Genomic DNA, 22,065 nt, shown 5'->3' on the forward strand with positions numbered 1-22,065 from the left:
ACTCAATGACCACCCTGGTGGTGATCTCGGATACCATCTTCACCTCTGGCCACCTTGAATAGAGATCCATTAACACCAAAATGTAAGGGGTGCGAAGCTCACCCGACAGAGGGCCTACAATGTCCAGTGCCACCTCTACCCAAGGACTCAACGGGGGTGGCCTACACTGCATGGAGGGCGTGTGCTGCTTCAACACCTTGTCACTGGTTGAACATGGTATGCAGTCCTTTATTTTCCTCTCGATTTCATTATCCATGTTAGGCCACCAGTAGTCTGCCCGCATCCTCTGTTTCGTCTTGGTGATTCCCAAGTGTCCTTCATGGGCCAAATCGACTAAGTATTCCCTCAATGTTTCGGGCGGAATCAATCTTGTGCCCCGGAACAGGCATTCATCTTTGATTGACAATTTGTTCCTGACCATCCAGAATGGGCGTAGCGTTTCACTCTGTTTGTCTTTGTCTTTCCAAGTTTCTTTGACTCTTTCACCCACCTCCTTCAAAAGCTCATCAGCTCTCAGGGCCTCTTTCCAGCTTTCCTCTCCCATGGCCCCCTGGGTGATTATCAAACCTTCTCCGCTTGTATCCCTTTGTTGTCTTCCTCGTCCTCCTTGCCTGCCACTTCTTCCTTCATTTCTCCTACGAGGCGTGAGAGACAGTCGGCTGCAAGATTTCTTGTTCCCGGCACGTATTTGATGTTGAAAGTGTACTCCTGAAGGTTTACGACCCAGCGCCTGATTCTACTCCAAATCGCGTCGAGCCCTTTCCTGTTGAATACTTCGACCAACGGCTTATGGTCTGTTCTCAGGTCGAACTTTGTTCCCCAGACAAAGTCTTGAAATGTATTCATTGCCCAGTGTACTGCCTCCTACTCTATAATCGAGTAGTTCACCTCAGCCTTTCGAAGGGATCTTGACACGAAAGCTATTGTTTCTTCTCCACTCTCTCCCACCTGCGTGAGAACTGCTCCTAGTCCTTTTGAACTCGCGTCCGTGGTTAATACCATCTTCCTCCTCGGTATGAATTATTTGAGGCTTAGAGCTTCAGCTAGTGCTTTTTTCACGTCTTTAACTTCTTTCTGGCTCTCTTCGCTCCAACTGAACGTCACCCCCTTCTTGAGCAATAGGCGTATAGCATAAGTTCTGCCAGCAAAATTCTGCACAAACTTGCTGTAGAACTCCAGCATCCCCATGAATGATTTTATCTCTTCTTTGTTCTTGGGTGGGACCAAACTGGTTATGGTGTTTTGGAGTTCAGCCTTGGGGCGAATTCCCTCTGCTGTTACCTTGTGCCCCAGGAAGTCTATCTCTTCACAGCCAATCCAGAACTTCTCTCTCTTCACCGTGAGACCTTGCTCTCTAAATCTCTCCAGCACTTGCCTCAATCTGATTTCGTGTTGTCTGCTGTCTACGCCAACGATCAGCATGTCGTCTTGCTAGCACAAGACACCTGGAATGCCTCTGAGGATACTGCTCATAATTCTCTGAAATACCGCTGCGGCAGAGACTAGACCAAACGGCATTCGTTTGAACTTGTAGGCTCCCATCGGTCTGACGAATGCCGTTAGTTCTTGCGAGTCTTCATGAAGCTTGACCTGAAAGTAGGCCGAGGTCAAGTCCAGCGTAGAAAATACTTTTGCTCCTTCCAACATGCTCATCATTTGCGAGATATTTGGGAGCGGGAACTTATCAACTATGACCTCTTTGTTCAAAGCCCTGAGATCGATGCATAATCGGACTGATCCATCCTTTTTTCTTGTTGCAACGATCGTCGCCAGCCACTCTGTTGCCTCCACCGGTTCGATGACCCCTAGGTTGCACAGTTTCTCTAATTCTTCCCTCACAGCCTCCTGAATAGCTATGGGAAGGTTCCTGACTCTTGCTACTACTGGCACTGCATACTCTTTCAATTTTATCCTGTGGGAATAATTTTTTAGGCATCCTAGTTCCCCGCTGAACACTTGACCCCTAGGTTGCACAGTTTCTCTAATTCTTCCCTCACATCCTCCTGAATAGCTATGGGAAGGTTCCTGACTCTTGCCACTACTGGCACTGCATACTCTTTCAATTTTATCCTGTGGGAATAATTTTTTAGGCATCCTAGTTCCCCGCTGAACACTTCCTTAAAATCTTCTATCTTCTCCAACATCTTAACTACTTCTTGCACCAATATCTGTGGAGTTTTGTTAGGGCCAAGATATAGGCCTAATTCTTTTTGGGCATGCCACCCCAGTATGATGTCCCCCTTCTTTGGATACTTAAATCTTTGCGACAGTCAGTCTATTCTTGTAGCCTACAGTGCCCCAAAAGTATCCCTTCATGTTAATAGGTTGTCCCCCATAACCTCCCGGCCTTACATCCACTTTCTTTAATGTAAACTTCCCTTTCACCACCTTATCAAATTCCTTTGCGTTCATTATCGTTATCTTGGAAGATGAGTCAAACATTGCCTCTACTCCTATTTCTTCTACCCTTATCGTGTCTTTGGGATTGCTAACTGTTCACCTTGTACTTGCAAGATGATTTCATCACACACCCGTGTGGTGTTGTATTTACCTTGCCTCCTGTGAGTGTGACTGCTTCTGCAGCATTGCCTAAAATGTCCTTTCTTACTGCACTTGCTACATGTAGATTTCAAAGCAGGACAATCTTTGTCGCTCGCCATGTGCCCTTGTTTACCACACCTGTAGCAGTTGCCTTTAAAACTCCAATACCCTTTAGTCTCCCACTGCTTTTTTTCTGTTCCTTTACTGCCAACACACACTCACTTTCCGCTGTCACCTCGCTCACTTTAACCTTACTTTCTCTGTCTTGTTTGATTTCACTTACACATTGCATCATGTGTTCTACCTGTTTAGCCACTATAAGCACCTCTCCTAGAGGTGGGTCATCTTTTAACCACATCTCTTCTCGCACCCGCTCAATCCTGCATGTCAAAACAAACTGGTCCCTGATCCTCTCCTCACACGCTCCTCCAAACTTGCATGTAGCTGCCAGTTTGCGTAAATCTGAGACAAATTCCTCTGTTGATTCCCCCTCTTTTTGCCCTCTTTTGCCAAAATGGTATCGCTCCATGATGGTGCTCGTTTTGGGGAGGTAATGTAAATCTAACTTTTTTAGGCTTATTTCAAATCCATTTAACCCCCTCGCTTCATTAGCACTCAATTCTTAAAGGTGTTCCAACACTTCCTGACCTTCCGCCCCCATGTAGTGCATCAATAAAGCCACCTTCCTTTCTAGGCCTAAGTTTGGTCCACACACAACAGCATAGTTCTGGAAGACCTTCATCCATTTGCTCCACTTAAGGGCGGGTTCCCCATGACTGGATAAAAAGAAAGGAGGGGGCGTGACATTCTGCATGTTTTCTTCCTGGCTGGAGGGTATCCCTTGTACAAACACAACCAATTACAGGTTAAATTCTACCAGGGTGGTGTTTTCCCCTAGGGGTGCTGTGTACAGAATCACAAAAAAGGGGTACTCAAACAGAACTGCGCGAATCTGGGAACCCCAAACACTCAAGTGTGGTCCTGATCTCTCCTTCTCAGAACAAACAGTTCTTTACACATGGTTGCAAAATGTAGATTAATACACTCTGGAGCCCACTAGATGGCGTTGTCCCTCAGTGTGAGATTTTCCTGAAATGTTATTTCTCTCATTGAACTTGTAAATCTACTCTTTCAGCACAGTTCCTTTTCCCCTCAGTCAACAGGTACTGCCAGAAGTCAGTGAAGTCTCCACCTCAGCCTCCTGGGCTACTTTTTTGCTGATGTGAGGTGTTATGTTTTTTGATTTGCCTCACACTGCCTCATAACCACACCATCACCGCTTAATGTGCCTGCTGTTAGAGCGATGTCATTCATGGGCTCCTGTCAGGCTTCTTGGAGGTGTTCCCACTGAGCCCACACAGTCTCTGTTTACTCCGAGCGGCAAATGATGACGGACCCCACCGACTGCTCCGCACACACACCAGCCTGCAACCGCCGCCAAATACCACCAGCTTCACTCCTCGCGGTGACACGGACTGCCTTGCCAGACATATTTCTGCCGTCCGCTCGTCAAATGCCACTGCCACACACTGCGCGGCGTCAAAGACTGCCTCACTGGTTGGAGCTCCGCCGTCCGCTCAGCCTTCAATCAGCACTAGTGGAACGCGCACCCTCAGGAGACCACAAACGCACTCACCAGGACGCGCAAGCCAAGGCTGTATTCTGTCCAGGTCCCGACCCGCTTCAAATTGACAGTCACTTGCCTGGGTGTCAGCCTCCTCTTTGCGCCTGACCGCAGCTCCACGGACAAAGCTGAGGGGAGTCAGGACCGCCCACGTCCGGCAGCGACGGTTTAGGGCACCAACACCGGCGGTTCTTCACCTGGTAAGTTTAACCACTACGTTGACTTGAAGAGTGCATGGTGAAGTAGAGTTCTAAGGCCACAGCTTCAGCCTCAGGGCCTACCTTTTAGCGTGTTGGGGTTGCGGCAGTCGTTCCAATTGCGTCCATATCCTGTCCTCGTTGCTAGTGTGGCAAGAGTTATAAAAGCTGGAAGACACAGGTAGTGTGAATATAAGGAACAAGTTTATTGCCACAAGTAATATTAAAGGCGACCCCTGCCACAGCTGAATCTCACCCTCGCTCAAGCCATTTGACTCACCTGGGCACTCACCCTGGAACCTTACCAGCTGTGACATTCTAAATGATGTCACTAGCGGTGCATTCCAAGGTGATCGCAGGGGTGAGAATACAATTGTGTGGAACGGCTTCCCCCCAGGGCGGAAGATACCACACCAAGCTTCTCACTTAAGGGTGGAGCACTACAGCCGCTTACAATACACAGAAGACAGAGGCCTTTGCACTGCAAGAAGTAAAGTAAAATCAAACTGAGACACCATCATGATAGGGAAACCTGGCATACTCAACATGGAGGCCTCCGCACCAAAACAGCTGAAACAAACCAAACTCTTTTGATATTAAAAGAAGAACAATTCCTACTTTGGAAGTTGAACCAACATAAAACTATTGTGATAACAAGGCCCCTGCACTTGTAGTCAAGGGAAGCCTGAAGCAACCTAATCTCCCAAGAAAGCCCATTGTCTCTCAACTGTATGCTGCAGTGGCCGGCTGCCTTGGGCTTCCCTTAAGTGACCATGTGTCAAGGTTAAGAAGTACAGCAGCAATTTCTAGGGTATCAGGTCCATCAGCAGGAAATTGAAATTAAAAACAGCCTGTGCCAAATCTGGATTATAGTGAGACAGATTCTATCCATGTGTACTAAACTGAGAGGTGCCAGCTGCCGCACTCTACCATAGGGCACAGATTCAAAGTAGAAAGAACAGTCAGTGCCCATTGTGATCTTCAGCAGATAATGCTGCCAACGGCAGCCAATAGGTTCCCTTGGCACTAACGGGAGTGGGTGGGGTGGTGCCAGTTGCTGAGAAACAGCAACACAGGGAAGGCGCCACCCCCAGATTCACTTGGCTGGCTCTATACTCACTGCTAAGAGCAGGATGGAACTGCAGGCCACGTGAAATGGTATCACCTCTGAGGCAGCCGCGGCGGGTCTCAGAAGTTTACAAATCAATGCAGTCAGGTGAACCCAGCCCTAAGCGGTAGTCAGCGTCTGAGGTGAGAGCAGGGTGCTAATGTTCAAAGTCACGTTTCACACTCAGATCTGACTGAATTAGGTCAGTACAATTCTTGCAGCACAGTCTGCACTACACTCGCTGTATGCATGCTGGTGTTAATGCAGGTCCTCTCTCATGCTTGTAATCACTCACATCGTCTCCCTCATAGAGCGCTGGTGATGTGAAGGAGCAAAAGAAAACATGACAAATGCATTTTAGTACGGTGATGTGGACCACCACACTAAAATGCATTAGTCCAATGCCTGATTAGTGGTACTTGGTAGGACCAATCTAGTTTCTGTGCAGGCTATAGCACAAACTACGCTCTTCTGGAACCTTCTGAGATGGTTAGAGAGTCTTTGGATGGTGGTGTATCCACTATGTCATTCGTGGATTCGTGGATTCGATCTGTTTTAGAAGATCAAACTCTCTCCTGTCTTCCTATGCCATTTCTCATCTTCACCTAAACCTTTGGTTTCTGGGGTGCCACATGGCTCTGTCCTCAGTCCGATGCTCTTCAACGTTTACCTGGCACATTTAGCCATCCTTATTGAGACCTGGAGAGTGAAGATTGATTGACTGATAATCGGGAAACTACATCAGGAAAGGTGAGGTGGGAGAGCGTCAAGAATGGTATAGGTCTGTCACATTTCTTCAAATAGAAGCAGACATGTTTTAGTCTACTTGTTAAACACTAAGTATGCATGTTATAAAGGATCTATTTGATGAGATGACTTTCATTTTAATATCATACAACACATTGAATATCTTTTATTTGAAGTGATAGCCTTCTGCTCATTACATTATGGGTCAACTATGGCACAACTAGTGTTTTTATATATCTTTTTCCAAGACACAATAATTAGCATTATTGTATTATCTACTGTATATTTTTCAACAATTTTCATCAATGACATTGTTTTAGATTCAGACAGTGTGCTTGAATTAGTCATTTGTAACTTGGAATGGACTAAGGGGCTCATTTAGACTTTAGTGAAGAGTTAGCACTTTTGGCCCCATCAACAAAACCTATGTAGGTGTGAGAACTGCTTGGTTTCCATCTGTAGAGCCACATCCTGCTGTGCTGGTAAAACACCCATGGGCCACCTGGTCATCGGGACAGTCATCCCACTGTGTTGGGGTGGGTAAGCATTATTCGATGTTCCTGTCCAAGAACGCCATATGAGCTATTGGGAAGAGGATGTGGCATAATAGCCAGAGCTGCTGACTTTGGAACTGGGGATGCAGGTTTGAGTCTCAGCGTTGGCTCAACATCCTGTGATTCTGGGCAAATCACTTTAATTTCCCTGTGCCTACATAAAATGATTTTGTCCTTGTGTAATGCAAGTTGGGATCTGGAAAAGCGCACCAATACCTTAATTCGAGTTGCACTTTAAAAAACTACAACAAAAAAATAATAGTGGTTCAGTAAGGGATATTGATTAATGCTCCCCAAGGACATGGAGACAACTACCTACATATTTGGGCCATTTTTATTTTCAGCAACAAGCTTTGATGAGTGGGCAGAGCAAACATTGACCCCACTTGGGAAAGTCCACAAACTTTACTGCAACTGCCACACTGGTGGATACAGTGAAGGCTTTACACATCCCTGTGAGGCAAGCTGGGATCTCTAAACTGGTAGAGTAAGGAGGCTAGGCTGGGATGAAGGTGGCCTGACTGGCAAATAGTCTACCAGGCTCAGCATAAGCCCATAAATCATTTATATCCTCAGTATTAGTAAAGTTGCACCTCAACACAATTTTCATTATTAATAGAGGAACCTGAAAATTTCTACATTCAGAAACAATAAGCCTGTCGCAATCTGAGCAATAATGGAATTACAATGAAGCAGATACAGATAAATACAAGAAAATATTCCCACTCTGCTGCCTTCTGTTTGCTTTTTCCCCCCGAGTTTCTCAACTCTATGCACATTACATGCTGGTGATTAGAAGTGTTTCCATTTTTGTTCCTTGACCTACCCCTCCTGTAAGCCTTTTCACTCTGTCTGCAGTGGGTGGTAGTGATTGCTGTGGTTTTTTTTTGCTTCACACTATACGTGCATTGCAGGGCTTTAAGTGGATTGAAAAAACTGGGGGGTCTCTCAAAGGGGCGTGGCCAATGTAATTAGGTGCGTGGCTTAAAAACACATTTGCTAAAAAATCTGTGCTTACAATAGTGTGCCGCCCGTCTTGTATTTTGCGGTTTCTGTTATTAGTACTCATAGCCAATAGGTCTCGTTTTTGAGACCTTATAAGTATTTAGTTATGCAGCACAATATCTTTGGTGCAACAACATTAACTGTTGCATGGTTAAACACTTATTAGGCCCCAAATGCGAGACCATTGGCTATGCCAATGCTTGTTGTGATAGACATGGATGCTATCGATATGAGATGATAGGCGCAAAGCCGAAAATGAAAGTACTACCTTTTCCCATTTAATGTAGGTACTTCGGGAGATAAAATGTGCCCTGGTAAAGGTCCATGGCACAGCCCATAAACTCTGTTACATTGGAGTTGTGAGGTACCTTAACACACACATTAATTAATCTACTGCATGCGTTACTTTACACAATATTTTAAACATTCTATACACTTACCTATGAATTAATTGATGAATATGAATGTCTCTAATATAATAATTATAAATCTGAAACATCTTTGTCTATGAATAAGTTTATAAATCTTGAGGCAAGCGAGATACAAATAAAAAAGATGTAAATTATAAAATGTTAAACTAGAAATCTCATTGAGTTATGTAACAAGTTTTTTTCACATTATGAAGGCAGGCCCACATTAAAATCACAAGAAAAGGTATTATCGAATATTTTTTATGTTATACTGTGATTCCACATGATTCGAATCCAATAATACCACATTCGGAATTAAGGGTCTGATTCACCCGGTGTTTTGCGTGAGGAATCATCACATGCAGTAACATCACCTGTACTAAAAATATCTTCATGTGCACAATGTCTGTATTGAAATTCTACCTTTAAGCTTGCCCTCCCACATCCACAGATTCAACTATCCTTTTTTGACTGGTTTTGCTACCATATTGACTCCGATTACGTATTTTATGAAAGCCTCCATCTTATAGGATCATGAAGCAAATGTACCTTGTATTCAGTACATTAATGTATATTACATTCCTCTGGGTATTGAGAAGCTCTGATTGAGGAGGAAGGAATCCTACTAATTGCAATCAACTGAAGCAAAGTGCATATATTTATAGTTCTAGTTAGACCCTTGCAAGGGTGACATAGCACTTTCTCCGCCAAACTGAATGCCCATGCACATTATTTGAGGCGGACGGACCTTCTGTATTTTGATGGCGGTGACTACTCCTTCTCCACAGTCGACATGCAACTCCAACTGCCCAACATAGTAAGGGACATCGGGCTATTGGACATTTTTCCGCCCACCATATTTTGAGTGGGTGGACAAATGGGCAGTTTTCATTGTCTGTCACCGTATGGTAAAATTTGGTGATAAGGGACAGTGAAAATTGTGAAATGACCCTCACATTACCCTCAGCTCTCGACAACCATCTCACCTTTAGTCCTAATCTCAACAAATCCTATTTTACCTATGATACTGTGGGCACCATACTTTCCAGGTAATACTGACCATCCTAGGAATCAGGGATATGGTACTATAATTAAACATCTCTCAGACTGCTGAATCTCTGTATTTTGATGCTTCCCAGCATGCCTGCAGGAAGGTGGCCCCTAAAATCAATGCCAGACCTAATCATCCTGAATACCACATTAATCTGAGATGGTATTTTCTGTTTGGCTAGTGCTACCACCTTAAACCGCCAACAAACTAATATTTTTCTTTATTCCCTTTTTCAGATCCTAAACTCAAGCCAAAGCAAACTAAACTCTGTATTTGGCTGACAGCTATCAAACACTAGGGGAATATTCACCTCACGATGCTCAACTAATCAAAGATTGAGATCATGTGAATTTCTTGTATCCTTTTCCTCTGGCATGCTATTCCTTCCATCCCTTTCCAACCTGATTGGCTTACCACCACCATCTCTACAAAGAACCTTGGAACTACATTGAAATCATTAATAAGGTTAGAGTTGTGGGAGTGAAACCCCATACCCCAATAATCCGTACTGTACCCCAACAATTGTGATATCCACAAATTTCAAAATGTCACCATTTACCTCAGAAGATTCCACTTTTTGGTTGATCTAGCGTAACAGTAGACCTGACCAACATCAGCAAAACAAAACAAACAGTCATATTAGTTCTAGATCAGGGAAAAATTAAAGAGTTTTATAACAAAAATCTCACAATGAACACAGGAATATCACTACTGCAGAGTGTATTTTTCACAAATATGTATGTTTCTTCTCATTTTCTTTCCGTGCTTGCATGACTATTTTTAGATTGTGGAGGAGAATCTGCACCTGACAAACAGGTGATATAATCTCTTTTTATTACTTTTTCACAATTCTTTACAGCAGTAGCAACATCTAGGTCCTGATGAATGCAGAGGATCTCGTCCTCATATGCAGAAACATGTCGACCACTCGCTGAGCCGATATTATGTTAAATCTGCTGCTTTCACTTCTCACTATTGCTTTTAAGTTTAGGGAGCTGAGAGAAAACATTAAAATCGATTCTTCTACTCAGTCTCACCTAATTTTATTCACTTCACTAATTTCACTTGCACTGCTTTTTCAGTTGTAACACTACATTGACACCACTTAGCAAAATAACAATTGTGGAGTCTTCTTACTCGCACAGTCCTTCTCACAACTTGTGTGACTGTGTGTACACTAACTCCTGGGTAAGGAGAACCCAAATGATGTAATAGTGGTGGTACAGATAGACAACTGATGGGAAAATTCTCACCTTGGGTATGTGTTGCATGTGCATCTGTTTAAATGGCATTACGTGTTTAATTCAACCACACTTGTTCCACAATCTTTCCTCTTGTCATGTAAACGGTTGTCTGTGAGTAGAATGTGTTTCTGACTCCTGGGTACTTTTTGCTTATTTTGCTCAGATCTGTTCCTGAGGCTCAGCCGGGAACCTGCACACACGCACACCTCTTTTAAAAATGTATGCTGTATTTTGCTGTCTACAACTAGCGTGATTTAATATTGCTACTTGCATGTTTTAACTTGTGGCTTGTGTGTTTAGACTCTAGCCTCTGCTGAATTTGGGCATTGTCTTCATAGCGCGTGTTCATTGAAGCTATCACAGTTGTGTGAGGCATTGTTTACCTACCTGACTCCACACTCGATCTCGGACGCTGCTCCTAAGCGCGGCCGCCATATTGGGGGAAGTTGGTTGGCACGCTAGTGTTTAGCGTCAGGCGACCTTAAAGGTCGAACTTATTTCCGCCTTGCTCAGATCTGTTCCTGAGGCTCAGCCGGGAACCTGCACACACGCACACCTCTTTTAAAAATGTATGCTGTATTTTGCTGTCTGCAACTAGCGTGATTTAATATTGCTACTTGCATGTTTTAACTTGTGGCTTGTGTGTTTAGACTCTAGCCTCTGCTGAATTTGGGCATTGTCTTCATAGCGCGTGTTCATTGAAGCTATCACAGTGTGTGTGAGGCATTGTTTACCTACCTGACTCCACACTCGATCTCGGACGGTGCTCGTAAGCGCGGCCGCCATATTGGGGGAAGTTGGTTGGCACGCTAGTGTTTAGCGTCAGGCGACCGTAAAGGTCAAACTTCTTTCCGCCTTGCTCAGATCTGTTCCTGAGGCTCAGCCGGGAACCTGCACACACGCACACCTCTTTTAAAAATGTATGCTGTATTTTGCTGTCTACAACTAGCGTGATTTAATATTGCTACTTGCATGTTTTAACTTGTGGCTTGTGTGTTTAGACTCTAGCCTCTGCTGAATTTGGGCATTGTCTTCATAGCGCGTGTTCATTGAAGCTATCACAGTGTGTGTGAGGCATTGTTTACCTACCTGACTCCACACTCTATCTCGGACGCTGCTCCTAAGCGCGGCCGCCATATTGGGGGAAGTTGGTTGGCACGCTAGTGTTTAGCGTCAGGTGACCTGCCTTCGCCCTATAAGTCCAGCATGCCTACGAGGACGTGCAGCGGACAAGTGCAGCGGGCACGCCTTATGCGCGCCGGAGGTGTACCTGAGGTAAGCCCGTCTGCGCCCGTCCGCGTCCCGGAGGCGCCCGGCACAGTAGTAGACCGAGCTCTTTTAAACCGCACTGATGAGAGGGTAATTTCTTTTGATCGTGATACTCTACTTAGGCTGGGGAACTCCTCTTACTTGGGCTGCGTTAAACATCTATGTGACCCTGGTAAGGATAGGCATGTCTGTGAGACTTGTGCATGGTCTTCTTCCACCTCGCTTTCTTCACCAGTTACTCTGGGTTTAAACGACATTACCGGAGAGACCTCTGTGAAGGCCCTCGTGTATCCATGCATGCTTTTAAACACTCGATCTCTCGGTAAGCATGCCTTAGACCTTTTCAACCTACTTTCAGAACGGAAGCCGTCATGTCTTTTTCTTACGGAGACATGGCTAGGCGACTCCTCCAGTCCTGACATCGCTACTGCCCTCCCCCCTAACTATTATATAGTCAGGAAAGACCGAGAGCTGGGTAGAGGAGGAGGAGTGGCAATGGTAGTAGACAAACGATACACCTGCTCTGTACTTGATACTGATAACATTCCGGGGGTTGATTCATTAGGCTTTTGCCTATCTTTCTCCCCGCACCATTCCTGTGCTGGCCTTTTAGTCTATCGTCCGCCAGGCCACCTGGGCCCATTTTGTGATAAACTTCGCCAAACCTTATCCCCTCTTGCAACAAAATATAAGCATCTTCTTCTTCTCGGAGATTTTAACATCCACATGGACGAACCTGAGTCCAGTGACTCTGTCAAATTAAATGATGCTACTAGCATGTTCAATATTCACCTTATTTTTTTGTAGCTACACATAACAAAGGTCATTTGTTAGACCAAGTTTTTTCCTCTCTGTCTATCCAATCCTATCCACCACTTCCGGTGATGTGGTCAGACCACTTCCTATTAAATTTCGATATTGTGGGTCCCTCTAAAGTTTCCTGCACGGAAAATGGCATTCAATCGAAGGCATTTCGACCATTCCATCGTGTCACCACTGACATGCTGGAGAAGTCCTTAGCACTTTATCCGTGCCCACGGACTGGTAACCTTGAGCTGGACCTATCTAGCTTTCAGTCCTGGCTCGTTCAACGTTTTGATGAATTGGCACCCATGCCTACCAGATCCTCAACATCCCAACATATCTCAGCCCCCTGGTTTACCACCAAACTTCATGAGATTAGGAAAAATTGTAAGAAAGCCGAACGATTATGGCGTAAAAATGATGATGCCCTGTTAAAAATAAGGTTTAAAAATCTTACTAAGGACTATCACAAAGAAATCACACTAGCGAAAAAGGTTTTCTTTGCTAAAAGAATTGACTCAGCCTGTAACATCAGCAAGGAAATATTTAATATCGTTAGGGAATTCACTTCCCCCCTTGCTTCAAACCCCAAATTCTCTCCCTCTGAACTCTGGGTCAATCAGTTGGCTAGCTTCTTTTACAATAAAATTCTTAACATCCAGGCATCTTTTCCGCCTGTTGCCCCCGCCATCGATCCTGACCCCTCTTTCTTTACTATGAACACTTCACAGGGCACCCATATTCTGTCAGATTTTCCTCCTCTGTCGTTGGAGGCCTCGCTTGACCTGGTGCAAAAACTGACATCGGGCTCCCCCTCAGATCCTTGCCCTGCCAAAATCCTCTCAAAAATGGCCCCCGTTCTCAATTCTCTGATTAATCCTCTCCTCAATGCCTCCTTTATCTCGGGTGAGGTTCCAAAGGCCTGGAAAAAGGCTCATGTCATCCCTCTCATAAAAAAATCTAATTTGAACCCGTTGGAGCATTCTAACTATAGGCCAATATCTCTGCTTCCTGCCCTTGCTAAACTCTCCGAAAAGCATGTACATTCCACCTTGTCACAATTCTTAGAGGCCCATGACATTCTCCATCAGACGCAGTCAGGCTTCCGCTCTAACCTCAGTACAGAAACAGCATTACTGGAGGTAACGGAGACCATAAAGGGAGTGACTGATCGTGGAGGGAAGGCAATGCTGGTACTATTAGACCTCTCAGTGGCCTTTGACACCGTCCCTCACAACCGGCTCCTTTTTAGACTTCAGGAGATCGGTATTAGAGGGACGGTGCTCAATTGGCTTAAGTCCTTTCTCTCCGAACGCCAACAAATGATCTGGTCACCCCCTTTTTCAGCAACAGTTCCATCTCTTGATGTGGGAGTGCCACAGGGATCAGTTCTTAGTCCCACTTTATTCAACGTTTATCTCTCCCCCTTGGCTGAACTAGTGGAGACCTTTGGTGCGCGTATCGTGTCCTATGCGGACGATACGCAGCTGCTTTTTACCTGTGACAAGAACTCTGATTTCGCGGGTGACTCTATTAAAAGCTGCTTAGAGGCGGTCTTTTCCTGGTTTCAGTTGAACCAGCTTAAATGTAATTCAGACAAGTCTGAAATTATATTATTTGGCTGTTCTCCTGACACTCAATGGAAATCTTGGTGGCCGGCAGATATGCATCCTCCTTCCTCTCCCACTGCGGTCGCTAAGAACCTGGGTGTCAAACTTGACAATCTTACCTTCAAACCACAGATCCTTGCTTTAGTCGGCCAATGTTTTGGCCTGCTACGTACACTTAGGAAATTTCTACCTCTATTGTCTCAGGCTTACAGGAGAATCACTGTACAAGCAATGATTGGATCCAGGCTTGACTACGCCAATGTGCTCTATTTGGGGCTCCCAGAATACCTCCTATCTCGCTTACAGACTTTCCAAAACTCCGCTGCAAGGGCCATTTTCGGCTTAAGCCGCAGATCTCATACCTCGTCCCTCCTTGAGGCACTCCACTGGCTACCGGCAAGGAAACGTATCATCTTCAAGACTCTGACCTTGACCTTTAAGTCCTTACACTGTACCGGTGCAGTTTACCTCAGGAAACATGTTCAGTTTTACCATCCTACCAGATCGCTACGTTCAGCCACACAAGCCCTTGCTGTCGTTCCATCTGTAAAGCACTCACGCATTGGAGGTCGCTCCTACAGAGCCTGTGCCCCGCAGCTCTGGAACAAGCTCCCCCTCTCTCTGAGAAAAGCTGACAATCTCCTGTCCTTCAGGAAAGGCCTAAAGACCTGGCTTTTCAGCCTCTAGTGCACCTGTTTTCTGCTCTACGTCTCTCTACAGATCTGTACAGCGCCGGGACACTCTGCCTGAGTAGCCGCGCGCTATATAAACTACATATTAACATAACATAACATTAAAAAGAACATTTAAAAGTACTTAAAGGGAATTACGCCTTTTCTGATCTTTCTTTGGTAATAAGAGTTACTAAAAGTGTTTTACTAATCAAAGAACGGGAGAGGTGGAGTAAGAATGCTTTTGTCAAGCTAAATCAAAATAAAAAACATTTAATCTGGAAGGGAAAGCATGAAACGGTTAATGATGTGTTGTCTAATCTTCATTCCTTTTGTAGTTTTGTCTTGTGGCTTTCGACGTTTTGTCTGATGCTAATTAGCAATCTGCGAATCTGGGTTCTGATGATGTTCTTCCACATGTTGATCTCAGGATCAGTTCACCTTCCTTGGCCAAACCTGATGAAGCAGATACTGGTCATGATCAAAATACAAAGCACTTCTGATCCGGATGTTGTGAGTAATTCTCAATGCAGTAAAAGGGGTGCTAACGTTGCCTGGTAAATTGCACAAATATGTCATGGACCTAAACCTTTCTTAGTGTATTTTCTATGAAATTTCTTTTTTTTAATCAAATTTCTTGATATGTTTTATTAATGTGTTTTGTATTTCCTTGGTATTTATACATATATATATTTTTTCTATTGTTATGGGAAGGAAGATGTAATATCTGGTGTTTACATGCTCCTTATATTATCTTATATTGCTATAGCGGAATGTGCACAAGATTTTACCATAACTACAAACTGAGCAGAGAATGAAGGGAACAAAATTAGTGCTTAGAAACTTTAAGAGTGCAGTACGAAGTACTGTACACAAAATAAATAATTATTTTATCATTATGTTTGTTCATTACCAATTGGCCTTTAATGATATAGCTTTTAGAGTCTTAGGAAATTGGGTTATTAGTTGAATGGCCCGCACAAGTAATAGGTCCATCATTGTCCTTTCTGGGAACCAAACACCCCATTTTAGCACTTAACTCTCAAAGGGTAGCGGAGCGGAGCAGTCCAAGGCCTACTCAAGGGAGACAGTGTGGGCTAGTAATCACCATTCACTGGCACACAATATTAACACAGTCAATAAACGTTATTCGGCCCTCAGGCCATAAAAGTACACATGAGAAAAAAGCAAATACTAAAAGCACAGCATAGCCTAATAAATATCAATAAAACATATTATAAAAAAAATCAATAAAAGGAAGGCACTTCAGGATTAGGATATACTATACTGTTATACATCATCAGACCCGGTTAAAACCTCATTTAAAACACAGAGGTAATTCTACACGACAATGAACAAACCAAAAGATTCCAGATTAAACGAGCGAGGGGGATTATACTGAGAACTATCTTTTATTTACTCTCATTAGCAAAATTGACAACATTTTCCACAGCCACACATATTCATATTCTCCAATTTCTGCAAATAGGCAAAAGCCTCCCTGTGAGATTTGTTAATAAAGAAAAGGAATATAAGGGGCAAAAACGTTTCCTGGTATGGCTGTGCAAGGTGCAAAATACAATAAAGTGCATTGTGCCTTCTTGTTCAATATATTTTCAAGGGTACCTCTGCACTACAGATCCCTAGGCTACATTTCTAGGAAAGGCAACTATAAAATGCAGTAAGTTAAAACGGAGTCTAGTTTAATAAAACCTCACATTTCCCTTGTGGAACCAGGAAAGCTAGGGCTAACACCCAAACATCCAATTAGTTAAGTTATAATTAAAACTAGCAGAGTGCTTGTCAAATTCCACCTGGTGGAGACTATTTTGTCTGCTCCTAAAAGCCTCCTTCACAGTGAGTATGGCCTTTCGATCAATACTTGCTGGGTTACAAAACAGGTCTGGGAGTCCCATGGATGGAAGTTCCTTCTTAATATATTTAAGCCAGGGGATGTCCAGCGCATGCTCAAGAGAAAGACAATCCTCCACAACGTCTCTTGAAAATTGCGCTTCCCAATTTCCCCATAGTAAGAGTGGTTTCGTTTTATCCCCCAAGGGGGCTAGCCCTAATTCTGAAAAAACCAAAGGGCAGGGATGGATTGTGAGACTGCCAACATTCTAATCAGAAATGTGTTTTCAACATGATGTAGAATTCCTTGGCCTTTATAGCCCTACACCCAACACTCCTGCTCCATAACTCATCACAGAAATACATTTACTCTTATATATATCAATCATTTGTCTGATTGTTTTTTTGTCAGCCCTCTTGCAAAAGCTCTTTGTGTCTGCCCAGCCCTAGAAATGTACACACTTTGCAAGGATACACTTTTGTTAAAGTGCAGGCCCAGATACATGAATGACTTTACTCTTTGGATCTTTGGTCCCCCAAATAAAATGTCTTAGTTTTTTAAATTATTGGGGCAATACGCATTGTACAGTACTTTTGTGGGTTAGTTTAAGATCCAGGTTCCCCATAAAAGTATAACATTTGTCTAAAAGAAGCTGTAGGCCAATCAGCAAATTCTTGCCTTTAAGACTGCATCATCTGCATACAAAAGGACTGGATGAGCTCTGGAATTTATCATAGGCAGATTTTTCCCCATTTTGGTCAGATGTGCTTCTAAATCATTAATATAAGTGAGGAACAAGAACAGGGCCATCATGCACCCTTGCCTTATTCCTAAATGAGGCCGAATGCTACAAGTAAATGCCCTGACTTCTCCATACCTAACCCTTAGAGTAGTGACCAGGTGCAGTCTTTGTAAAACTCTAATTACGCTCTGATTAATTCCCGGAACTGCCCTCTGATCAAAATGTATTCTTACATAATTTGTACATTTCTAGGGCTGAGAAAACAGAGTTGTTGAATAATAACACTCAATAAATGAATTTACAGGCAGTACTTTTTCGTTTGATAAAGGAGAAGTACATTTAATACACGCATACTATTAAATACTATGCAATAATTTACAAATATGTACATTGGGAGATGAAAAATACCATAAATGACATTGTGTAATGACTGGCGATGCCCTAAAGGGTTCAACCAGGCATATCCAGTAAGTATCACCATTTTGTACTGTACTAAAACATATTCTTTCACCTTTAGCAATAGTCATTGACTTTGTTGTAGTAACCAATAAAGCATTTTATATCCTAATAGTGAACCAATAAAGAATTTGTCACAAATAGTCCCTGTTTGTGTATTTCTTATACATTTTATACCAAATTATGATTGTAAAAACAACCCCACGATGATATCACATTGAGATAACATTGCATGGCAATCATACACTTGGCCCCTAGAGGGTGTACAATATCAGTATTACACATATACACGTTGAGGCCTTTTAAGCCCTCATGGGTGTCCCCGTACACATAGCCACTAGAGGATGTAACACTTCCAGCTATAGATCAAAGCTCCAGCCTTGGGAGTGCTTGAAAGTGTAAGGAAAATCCAAGAGTGGTGAATGTCTTGAGGTCCCCCCTCAACTTAGGGTGGGCACCTCTGAAATTCCATTGTGGGAGAAAAGTGGCACTTTCCTGAGTTCGTTGGTGGTGACCCCGTCCTCCAATGGGCTATGGTGAAACAGCCCAAAATAATGCAAAACCAGGAAGGACCTGTAGGGCAATATGGAGTGCTCCTTCAAGAGTAGTGAGCATTATAGAAATGTCTCTCTCTCGCTGAGCCGAGAGAGCTGTGATGCTTTTTTGTTGCTTTTTTGTGTTTAGGTGTGTCTGGACCCACCTGGGCACCCCACACTGAGAACTTGATGGGGGCTACCCAGGGAGCCCACCCCAGGCCATTCCCACATTGATCTCTGCCCGGGCAATACTCTCCTGTGCTGCCGTGGGAACCGAAAAGGTCTGTCTGCCCGTTTCTGTTGGCAGGTGCTGGAGTCCATGGCAGCCTCCTGCTCACCACAGACACGGGGAGCGGCCAGTCTGTCCCAGTTATCGTTTCAGCATGCGGGGGTCAGGGTTGTGATCCTGGTCTCTCTAAATGAAGTGTGCCGGGGGATAGGGTCCCCGTGTGGTTAAAAGAATAAAAAGGGAGTGGGCCCCATGCATTCCCCCTTCTTAGGGAAGCAAGAGAGAGTATCTTTGCGCCAACCCCAAGGCTCTGTTCTACCCTTGGGGTAAAGGAAGAAATGGCAGCGGAGCCCCATGCCCTTCATCACTGGAGAAAGATCAAATGTTACCAAACTTTAAAATGCAATATTAGGCCCTGTTGGGCTGATTTGAACGATCCTGGGCTTATTTTACTGGAGAGCTCCATCCACCCAGGGTAGTTGAGGCAACTCTCCTTACCTCTAAAGTGGTGCAGTCCTAAAAAGAGACGGCCCTCCCTGTTCCCTGCATCAGCTCTCCGCTTCATCTTTGTTTCTGTGTGCAGACAAGTCAGCGCTTTCCCCCAACTGATCCTTAGGACGTGTAGCAGGGCTAATCTGACTGGCCCTTAGGGAGGCCCACTGGTCCTGGTGCCAACTGGGCAAAGTCCTTGGTCCTGAGTGGGGGACAGGGGGTTCCTCCTTCCAGTTCTCCATTGCAAGCTCCGAATCTAGCAGCAAAGCGTAGAAAAATCCACAGGCTAGAGAGAGTCTTTCCCTTGTGCAAGAGTTATTAAAGAGGAGAAGGATGTTCCAGAAGACATTCACCCCTGTGCAATTCTAGGATGCCACATCACCTCTCTATCCCTGTTACAACCCTCCTGTATAGCGTGCTGGAACAGTCCAAGATGGCGCCATTCAGGAGCCACTGGTCACATCAGCTCCTGAGGTCTCAGCTCCACCCCTCGCAGACATCGATGTCAGGGGCTTGCACACTGGATTTTCATAGCCCCCCACTGGGTTGGCTCCACTTGTCTGGGCACTTTCCTTTGTTCAGTAGACTTGGGCAGTCCATCCCTGGTCCAGTGTGACAGCTAGGTGATTGATACAGATCGTTCCACCCCACCCCTTTTCTCCTCAGGAGCTGGGAGAAGTGCTGATAACTGCTCCTTTTGTGTGGGCTGGCCCTTTTTCCCACTGCCTGAGAAAATTTAATTAACTGGGCATAGCAGAATGACACAAGGCCTGGGCTCTGATCCTGAGCTGAACCAGGGAAATATGAACATTCTGGAAGACCCATAACATGTACAGTTATCATTTTGGAAGTTACATATTTGGTTTTCTCACATAGGTTGCACTCCAAATCAAGATGTCAATGGTCTCTGTAGGCCAACGGGGCGTGAAACTAAAGTCGAAGGCAGTTCTCTCCCTATGTGTGTAATGGGGTGCCACTACAGACAAAACAGTAAAGCACACTGACTTTCCCTATTAGTGTACACTCCCCTCATATGGCCTATCTCAGGTGAATACCTAATCCTGCAAAGTCCCCATTGTGCCAGGCTACTTGTGCCCTTTTACCGGGCTTTGCACGACAGTAGCCACCAACGCACAGCCCACGCAAGTGTAACCAGCCAAGTGCCCCTTATCCTTTCTGCATCGCAGTGGCCTTATCTTAAAATGAGGACATTGGTGTAAACATGTGCAGTCCATTTGCCATGTGATTACCATGGATGAGACACATTAGACTGACCCACAGTAAAAAGTCCAAACCTGAAAAGTCAAACAAAATCTAGGAGTAGTGATTGGGAGGAACCCAATTGCACAAGAGCTGTTCACAAAAAAGCTCACAGATCGATTATAACCATGACAACTCAGGCAGCAAGTGTGGCATTCAGTTGGAAGATGTGGGATCAAGCCCATGCACAGATAAAGTACCTAACCTTCAGGAACTGTTGTTAAGTGAGCTATTAACATATTTACATGATTAGAGAGAAAGAATGCAGTGGAACAGCAATGCTGATTGCTAGATTCATGCTGTATATAAATGGTATGAATATGAATCATTGCCTACCAAAGTCCTCCTAACTAAAAACCTCTATCTTAATAGGGCATAATGAACATCAAATGTGATATTCAATTAAAGATCTTTGTAGTGCAATATACTGAAGGATATGTAAGGTTAAGGACTTTACTGTATGATTGGTGTTCCCAAGTGGCCAAAAGATGTCATGATTAGCATACACAAAACACCAACACAGGTAAGTGTAAATACAGAAAAAAACAGCATTGCGAATTACATCTTGGAATAGTGTATTTTATACATTTAACCATTTAACATCAAGGAACAACGTCAAATATGCACATATATTTTCAATGTGACTTACCTTCCCTGCATAATGGTGAATGCCAAATGTTAAATCTACTCTTTTAGGTCTCCAAAAGTACTTTGATTTAAGATTGTCTTCAAATTTTTCTGCAGAAAAATCCATAAATTGTTTATCAACTGTGCTGTATTTATTTATTTATTTAATACAACACTTTTAACATGCTTACATTTATGCATGAATAATAACTTCTAATTCTAAAAGCAGGGCTAAGAGTATTCATCATTGCACAAACAATTCAAGGTAAATTGCATATCAAATTTGATTTGATTAATTGTTTTTGCTACTCATACAGCAGACTAATATCCTACAAAAATGGTATGCCTCTCATTAAATTTCAAAGTGTGATAATAAGAAGGAGATACACAGAAACATCTGAGATACTTTTGCACAAAATATGAGCCTTGATATCCCTCATAAGTGCAAAAATGATTGATCTGTCTCAGAGGTAGGGGTAATTGATTAAGCTGAGACCCAAGGAACTTCAAGGAGTGGTCACTTTGACTGCTGAAAGGCCACTCCAAAGCTTAGCATCACGTGTGCATGTTTTCAGTCACATTACATCAGTAAAATCAAAATCTGGAGTTTGTTCGTTCCGCAGTGGTGAGTACATTTGAGAAACTGACCTCTTGGCTAACTTTGGCTGGGACACATTTCAATTCCTTCTGTAGAATACAGAATACCCTCAGACGTGAGAATCCATGGTCCAGGACAGAACAAGTAAAACTATACAAGCGGACCGAGATAAGACTTCATGCAGTAGCTCTGCTCATTTATATTTTACTGCCTGCTTTTATCATCTACTTTATACTCTTCCTTACGTTTCCTTACTAATCTGAGGTGTTTATGTTAATAATGACTGCCAATTGTTGTGAATGTAAATATGAATCTGTAATGCACCAGACCGACATCATATTACACTTCTGTTAACGATCCCAAGCTTATTGCAAATTTTTCATATCGCTCATGCGATACCATTTCGCTGCTGGCCATAGCTCCAGGCTCCTTCTCCTA

At 43.8% G+C, this 22,065-nt stretch overlaps 1 protein-coding gene across 1 annotated transcript in view; it reads right to left on the bottom strand.

Annotated features, from left to right (window-relative positions):
* Positions 1–22,065, bottom strand: part of MYO3A (myosin IIIA) — a 1,386,887-nt gene that overhangs the window by 648,993 nt on the left and 715,829 nt on the right. The window contains exon 22 of the mRNA XM_086939966.1: positions 21,052–21,140. Coding sequence (XP_086796092.1) covers positions 21,052–21,140 — 89 coding nt within the window. The remainder of the gene's footprint in view (positions 1–21,051; positions 21,141–22,065) is intronic.

Source organism: Lissotriton vulgaris, chromosome 10, assembly GCF_964263255.1.
Source record: "Lissotriton vulgaris chromosome 10, aLisVul1.2, whole genome shotgun sequence".
Lineage (NCBI taxonomy): Eukaryota > Metazoa > Chordata > Amphibia > Caudata > Salamandridae > Lissotriton > Lissotriton vulgaris.